At 42.2% G+C, this 8,262-nt stretch overlaps 2 protein-coding genes across 7 annotated transcripts in view; both read right to left on the reverse strand.

The window, feature by feature from the left end:
- LOC100747558 (zinc finger and BTB domain-containing protein 49-like) overlaps nt 1–385 on the reverse strand; it is a 3,619-nt gene extending 3,234 nt beyond the window's left edge. The window contains exon 1 of the mRNA XM_012384039.3: nt 250–385. The gene's annotated coding sequence lies outside the window, so the exon portion shown is untranslated. The remainder of the gene's footprint in view (nt 1–249) is intronic.
- Nucleotides 386–2,306: 1,921 nt separating this feature from the next.
- Nucleotides 2,307–8,262, reverse strand: part of LOC100747763 (zinc finger protein 384-like) — a 6,616-nt gene continuing 660 nt past the window's right edge. Inside the window, exons 1-4 of one of the 6 annotated variants that reach the window (XM_012384090.3) lie at nt 7,878–8,262; nt 5,071–5,248; nt 4,185–4,672; nt 2,307–4,035 (exon numbers count right to left, since the gene is read on the reverse strand). The exon at nt 7,878–8,262 is cut by the window's right edge and continues 660 nt beyond it. In XM_012384090.3, coding sequence (XP_012239513.1) covers nt 2,715–4,035; nt 4,185–4,654 — 1,791 coding nt within the window. In that variant the 5' untranslated portion in view covers nt 4,655–4,672; nt 5,071–5,248; nt 7,878–8,262 and the 3' untranslated portion in view covers nt 2,307–2,714. The other 5 variants (XM_033320046.1, XM_012384089.3, XM_024366707.2 and 2 more) reach the window with 5 other exon arrangements.

Consider the following 8,262-nt stretch of genomic DNA (forward strand, 5'->3'; position numbering starts at 1 on the left):
AAGAATGAAGGAGAACGGGGGAGGACGCAGGGGGGATGATCTGGTGGCAGAGGGATGGGTACAGTATGCGTGCAGTGGGATGAAGTGTGAGGGGAGAGACCCGGAGACTTCCCCCTCTCGGCACCTAGTCGATACGCGGGGGCCGAATTCGCACGAAATTCAGCAGAAAATGGCCGTACCGAATACGGAACATCACGAACGTTAAGCTCTAACTTAATTCGAAAAAATTTAGTAGAAAATCCACCTTACCATTTAGTACTTAGCAGCTTGCGCTCGCCTGGTACAAAAATTTTCACGAAGCCGAGAATCTCCGAAAAAAGATCCCCCGCTCTATGTGTGTGCCGTTGACACCTGTCCCTCAAGTCGGTGCCCCCACCCCATCCGTCCGCCCTCTACTGTGCCAGCCTCTTAACTATTTTTTCTCTCTCCCGACCCTCCTCGCGACCGCGCCGGCGAAAATGCCCGAATCCATCGGGGTTTTAACTTCGAATTGCTCCCGGCGACCTGCCATTATTTTCTCTCTCTTTCTCTCCGTCCATGGGAGTAGGAACAAGTTCGAGATATATACTCCACGGTCGTCGAGGAATACCACCAATCAGAAAGAGAAAAGTACGGAGCGAAACTTGACGAGGAATATCTTGTGTCTTATAATGTTATATTTTTGTAATTAACAGTTAATTAATAATCTTTATTATTGCAGAATGTGAAATAGAATTTAATAATATAAGAATTTGTAGCTAATGTGTATGAAAATTGTTGTAACGAATAATTTATTTGCAAATGAATATTTTATTAAAATTAATAAAAATTAAAATTGTGTGTGTGTGTGTGTGTGTGTGTGTGTGTGCGCGCGTGTGTGTACTTATATATATAGTAACATAAAAAAATATATAATCCTTACATCCATTAATAGAATAATAACAATACAAATATACAAATGATTTCAAAGATTAATAGATTCTCCTGTATATAGATTATCGGTTAATAGTTTGTTTATTTAAAATGCATCAATATCTTTTAGACATTAACATCTCATGCTCGGTAGTTGATAAATTAAAAGTACGTGAATCAATAATACAAAAATTTTTATAATTGGTTAATCAATAGAAAATTGTTTATATTAAATGTTTTATTTTAGCTATTTTCTCCAATATTTATGTAAGTAACAATGAAAATGACTTATAGACTATCCATACTGATTATGATAATAGCTATAATAATATGATAATAAAATAATAATTATATTTCTTGTACAGTTATACCCATTGCCTTTGATAATGATACTTGCAATAAAAATTATTCTTTTTGTATACATACATCTTTTTCTCAAATGATCTTGAGAGTGTATCATGATTGATTAATAAATTGGATGATGGTTCAATCCCAACAATTATTTGCTGTAGCTCTGAAATGTGCATTTTATGATAATACAAAATCTTTTTTTCAAATATGTATATTCAACTGAAAGAAGAGAATTAAAAAGTTTTCTCATAAAAACTATTAGTTTAGTAAATAAAACGATTTAAATACTATACAAAATAAATTACACTAGCTTAGAATCTCTAGATGTATTAGTGGCTGTAAAACTACTTTTTGCTGAATTTAAATACACGGTTTTAATTAGCCACTCGTATTTTGTGATAATCTTAAATTAATTCAAAAATAACAGATGTACTTACATTTAGTTATTTTGAAATTTTTGTAATAATAAATGTATTTTTCTTAGACTGATTTATATTGATAAAGTAAAAAATGTATCTATTTTCATAAAAGCAAACATTAGCTAATCAATGTGTAGATGCAGATACAAATATAAAACTTTACAATTTATATCGCAAAACGTAGTTTTCTTTTAAATGTTAATCATCGTCCAACAGTTTTTACGATACACTCTTGTTTCGTGTCTTTATAATCACGTAAAGAACAAGTGGAATAAATAAATGGATTCATTTTATATCTGCGCGACAGTTTCTTCCCTTTTTGTGAACAGTAAATTGGTTGTATTTACAGCCCTGCCTTGTGTATTATTTTAGTTTAGTTTCTTACGCATTACGTATTTTTCTCGTCCTATATTTATTGTGAAAAAAAAAAGAAAAAAAATTAACTTTAGCCGAAAACTCGATTGCATTCTGTGTGACGAATCCAGTTCGCGCTTTCAAAAATATATTTTCATATTTATATATTTATATATATATATAATATATGTATATATAAACTTCTTTATTTAATTCTAACTTGCGTCATGGAACTGGATTAGCGACAAAAACATTTTGAATTAAACGAGCAAATTAACTCGTCCTTCATAATTCTTTTTTTTCTTTTTTGCTTTTCTACACGTACGCTATAACGTGTACGCAAAAATGAAAAATCATACGTATGAACATCGTTTGTCAGTCAGCTCAGCAGTGTAATTATAATCATAGATTAATCTGGCCTACAACTTCCTTAAGAAGCTGATGGTGTACAAACTTCGAAATGCGACGGCTCGTCAGTAAAAGTATCTTTATTTAAAGATACAGCGAATGTCTCAATTTTGTAACACCACTACTAGGCAATGATAACCACCATCAACGAATTTTTTTTAACACAATACCAATTTGACTATGAGATTATAGAATTCAATCGGCAAGAACACCTTGCCTTGCACGACCTCTAGCTTGTTGATGATTAAATCGGAAGAACCGCCCAGGCTGACTCGGGGCGGTATGCTGTTGCTAATGCTGCTGCTGCTGCTGCTGTTGCTGCGGCTGCTGCTGCTGTTGTTGCTGCTGCTGCTGCTGCTGTTGCTGCTGCTGTTGTTGTTGATGATGGAGCATGGCCATTGCACCAGTTTCCGCAGCAGTTGGAAGAACAACCGTAGACTGCTCACTCACAGCTATCTGATGGATCTGTGCCTGAGATCCTTGACCTACTTGTATTTGGATCTGCTGCAACTCAGACACCGAAGATTGTTGCTGTAATTGATCTGCTTGCTGTTGCAATTGTTCCGCCTGTTGTTGTTGATCCGTTTGCTGTTGCGAATTTTGGGAAGTATCAGCAATATTCGAAGGATCTTCTTTGATACGTTTTGCCAAATGGGATCTGGCATGTTTTCTCAAGTGATCTTTGCGATAGAATGCTTTACCGCATTCACTGCAAACCTCTGTTTTCTGTCCAGAATGTATAACAAAATGAAGATTCAAGTGCTCTTTTCGTTTGAAGCCTTTCATGCAAACTGAACAAATAAAAGGCCTATCCGGATTATGACCCAATTTGTGTCGTTCTAAATGTTCTTTACGTTTCAAACCTGCACCACAAATGTCACAAATAAACCTTCTTTCTATTTTATGCCCGATAAGATGCTGTTCCAAGAGTTCCTTTTCAGGATAAGCCATGTTACATTGAGGACAACAGAACAACGTTGTTCCATCAAGAGCAGTAACTATGCTCACTTGACCTGGTTTTGGCTTTTTTGGCTTTGGAGGCTTTTTCTTATACTTCTTCTTTCTCTTAGGTTTTGTACCAGATTCTTGTTCCTCAACGACATCGGGAATAATAGCGGTTTCACCGCTTGCCACGGTAATCTGTACTGCTTGTTCACCGGACGCAGTGCTTCCAGATGCGTCTAAGCCATCAGCTCCTAGAGGACTCGACTCGATAGTGGCTTCTCTCTTTATCGTTTCTGCCGAAAATTTCAAGAAGTGCTGCAAACTAAGAGGCAAGGTACTAGCAGGCAATCTAGAGAGATAATCAGCCACAGTTGACCCTGGGGTTGCCAGACTTTGCCAACTCGCAGGCATAGATGTGATATATTCCTCTCCACTCTGATTCCCTTGATTCTTAATGTTACCTCTCTTGATGAGAGCGACCGGTGTCGTACCTTCCTTCACATCTTCCTTCGACTCTTCCATACCTTCGCGTAAAATTAAATCTTGTGGAATCTGTGCGACGACGGTTAATCCTTCAGGTGCCCCTGGTAGTTGCACTGTCTGTTGAATGGTTTGTTGGGATGTAGTAGTGACTGCTGTGGATGTACTTTGGGTTGTTTGATCAGACCTAAAATAAGGGCAATATATATTCGTGTTAATTGTTTATATTCTAACATAAACATACAATTTAAAAAAATACGAAATAGGATACATTTACTATAAACAATCCTATGTAAAATGTGCTAAAAGTAATTTAGATGAAACGATGGTTCTTACGTTTGCGTCGTAGCCACGGTGTTTTGTGGTTGAACTTGAATTTGTACCCCATCTGCGCCTTGTTGACTATATGCAACGGTAAGAACTGTTGCGGCACCTTGGGGGAACTGTCCCAAAGATATTGGAGCCAAATGATATTTGGGCTGATCACCGCTGTTTCCACTTTGCGAAACGCTGGGATTGACCACCTGGATTTGAACGGTTTGCTGCTGTTGCGTGCCATCTTTTCCAGGTACGGTAATTGGCAGCGTGATAATTTGCTGCTGCTGATTGTTGCCCCCTTGAGCCACCGCGAACCCGTTCGGATCGACCGGCCTCAGATAATGAACCCCACCTTCGCCACCGGATAAAACGCCAACCACCTGACCACCAGTGGGTAGGTTTTGCGCGAATTTAGCGGTTGCGAACTGATGAACTGTGCCCGTCGGTAGCGAGCCTGTTGTGAACCCAGGGAAGGGCGTGAAATTCATCTTTCACGATAATTAAATCTGAAAACCAAACAGAACGTTGTTAGCATTAGAATATAAATAATGAGCATGAAGTTGATCGGTTATTGAACGTCCGAAACGAAATACAATATTTTTTCAGCTATGCAAATTTTAACACTGAATAAAGCAGTCAAAATGTAAATAATAATTAAAAACTATGAAAATTGTCAAAACTGAAGATATTGTGTTATTTGTTTGCTAATTATCAAATTCTATAAACATATAAAAAATCATATTATATCGCTATAACGTCTTACAAAGTTGAAAATATACGTGTTTTTTTAAATTATCGTTTCTTTGCTCAAATGAAACGTATTTGCGTGTTACGAAACAAACAGAGTATCAAACACTTGATAACAGATACGTATTTACATATCATATTACACAACTACACTCACTTTGACGTATGAGTATTGCTGTCGAAGTTCATCGACCTTCGATACTTGAAACTGTTTCAAAACATATTCCGTGTTTTCATAGAATTCACAGATATTCTCTAATCCCGTAACGTTCCTTCAGCAGACATATTCCGAAGTAAAGTCAAGAATACATCATGTCTGTACATCGATCATGTTGCTAAATACGAAAAACAAATTGCAAGTCAATAAACATGCATAAAAACCAATTAATTTGAACATCATCTGTCATATATCGCAAACATCGAATCTAAAGATATTTTATTTCTCGTTTAATTTTATCCATCGTTCGGTGTCAATACTATTAACTCTATTGTATTCCATTTTCTATGTTCGTGTCCCGTACTCGATACTAGCTACAGGTGGTTGGAGAACTTGTACACGACCCGCTGTTGAAAAGTTCCGCGCTATATGTGTTCCTACAGTAGAGTACGATTACCACAAAAAAAGAAAAAAAAAAAGAAGCCGCCTCCCCGAGCAATGTATGTGTACGTTACCCTATTCGTTCGTAATGTTCGTATCGTATTAAATCAAGATCAAGGTTGAGTGGAATAGCATGCATCGGACGGAGGTAAACAGCAAATCTATTTGCTCTAAAGATACAGTGTTTAGCAATTTGGATCGGGCTTTCACACCACCGTTAACCACCGCTACCCTTGTTCTTCCTGCGTTTGAAACGCGGTGCATTTGGTAACAGCACCCGAAGCATTTAACCGCGAAAGTGGTGAGAAGTTAAACGTCGAGAGTATCCCGCGCTACCTCCTACCGTCGTAGTCTTAACTTCGAACCTCTTGACCATGTGTTGGTATGTGGGGGTGGGGTGAAAGATCCCCCACTTCACCCCCTTCCCCACCTCAAAGGGATCCGGGAGCAGGGAGGATAGTCGTCGAAGTGGCCCAGGATTGCACCCCACTCCACCATGATGGTGCCCCCCACGGGGGTAGGGGTTAGGAGCACTCGACAGAGGGTAGGGGGGAACCCATAGGTGGGAAAACGGGAACCCACCGCGAAATAGAGCCCGAGACTCACTCTCTTTCTCGTACTAACACACGGAATATCGCGAGAATAGGACGGGAAGGAACGGATAGATCGGTGTGTAGGTGCGTAAGCGTGTGCCGCAAGCTCGAAAGGGTAGGGGCATGTCAAGAAAGAAGGGAGACGATCCTCGACATACCGGGAACTCCCCGGGGAGGGGAACGCGAAATATCGGGAGAGAACATACGAAGCAGACATCGCGGCAGACGAAGTGGGACACACCGATGACTCTCGCCCTTGATCCACCCGGTGGGTAGGGAAGGAGTAGTAGAAAACGGGTGAGGGATAGAGAAAGAGAGAGAAGAGGTTAGGTTACCCGTGCACCTCTCCTCCTTTCGACGTACCCGAGGAGGGTGCCGTGTCGAATGGACGATTATTTCGTGCCAGCAAGTCGTTGCGGGTGGTTGCACGGCTTAGTTAGAGAAACAAGAAGAAACTACCGTAAACGTGAACACACACGCATAAACAGGACGCACCGCGGGATGCGTTTTTCGACTTTCGCGGAATGGCGTGTGCGACTGACCGGTCAGCCTCGCCGACGTACCGTTGTTGGACGCTTTTGCAAGACGCGCATGTCGTAATGGCGCCGATTCTCTTAAGGTTCAACATATCTCTCTCACACTACATAACCGTCTCCCTCGCGTACACGTATCGAAGAGAGCATGTCTGAGCATTCGCGGTTTCTAGAGGAATTCTAGTGTCTCGTATGATATCGGGGGCAGCGTACGTTGAATGGAACGGCTCTCGGGCATTGTGCAATCAGATATGCTTTCTTACTAGCACCCAGGCTAAGGAAAATACGTAAATTTCGCACACAAGTAATAAGATAGGGTAAAACTGTAATAGAGAGAAAGAGAGAGAGACAGAGAGAGAGAGAGAAAGATACGCTATATACGATACAGATTACGACGGGTACTCTATATCTAACGTTGAACGGGTGTAGTTAAGGCAACATCGCAGTTGTGTAAACATCGAAGGCAAGTGCGCGCGCGCGCATATAGACGGCGCCGCGGCTGTTAGGTAAACTGATGGACAAGGTTACCACGTCAGCAGATTCGGTGATACATCGGCCATGATGGAATTGAGTACACGGTGACGCGAGAAAATAGCACAGGTCCGCGAAGCCCGATGCTTTGTTCTCTCGATGGTTATTCCCTCTCTTCTCCCTTTCGCCCTGCGTCTCTCCCTCCCTTCAGTGCTCTTTCGATCGCGCATCGGGAGACGTTACGTGGAGAGGAAGTAGGAAAAAGATCGGGCGAGTTGGCAGAGGCGAGAGCAGGGCAGAGGCGAAACGGAGGACAGAGTAGAGCCAACAGAGGCACAGGCAGGGCTGTTGTTTACACCCCCACCTCGACGGGTTAGAGGCAGCGAGATGCCACGGAGGGGCCTCCGAGACCTCGGTGGGCACCCACCACCACGCAATTTCCAACCCCACCAGCCTCTCAACCACTGTCCGCACCTCCAACCACCCCACCAAAGCCAGCTCGAGCCAAGCCGTGAGCCACGACGAGGGCCCCGCGACGATTTTAGTGTCTTGGGGTGGGTGCTCTGTGGCCACCGTTTCGCGGTTTCTCGTGCACGTTTCGCATTAGGAGTAAAACGCGTAAAGATTCGTGGGGCGGCATCCGTCCGCGGATTCCTTCGACTCGTACCTTTAGTTTACCGTACGGAAACACACGTATATAGGTGCACGCGAGTTACCTGGGTAGAACAAGACGATCATCATCCACGAGGAAAATGCGTGTCCTACTCACCCACAAGCAGCTGTGTCTCTCCCTTGTGCACTCCAAACGTTGTACTGCTACTACTGTCGCCGCGTCGGAAGCTTCGCGTAGTACAGAGACCGTCCGCCTGGCTGGCTCGCCTGCGTCGTTCTCAATCTTCACCGTGGCGGCAGCAACTTTCTCATTTCTACGTATACATTCGCCGCTGTGCCACGGCTCTCTTGGCTAGCCACGGCTACTTTGCTTACGGTGCACACGTCATACGAAGGAGAAAGAGAGAAAGAGACAGAAAGAGAGAAAAAGAGAGACGTACGTCGAAATTGTACGTGGGTCTTTCAAGATGATCGTGACGAGTCGTGACTCGTGATAAATTCGCGCACTACTGGCAGTCTTCCTGCGTTAACGGCACAAGCCA

Source organism: Bombus impatiens, unplaced genomic scaffold, assembly GCF_000188095.3.
Source record: "Bombus impatiens unplaced genomic scaffold, BIMP_2.2 scf_0233, whole genome shotgun sequence".
Lineage (NCBI taxonomy): Eukaryota > Metazoa > Arthropoda > Insecta > Hymenoptera > Apidae > Bombus > Bombus impatiens.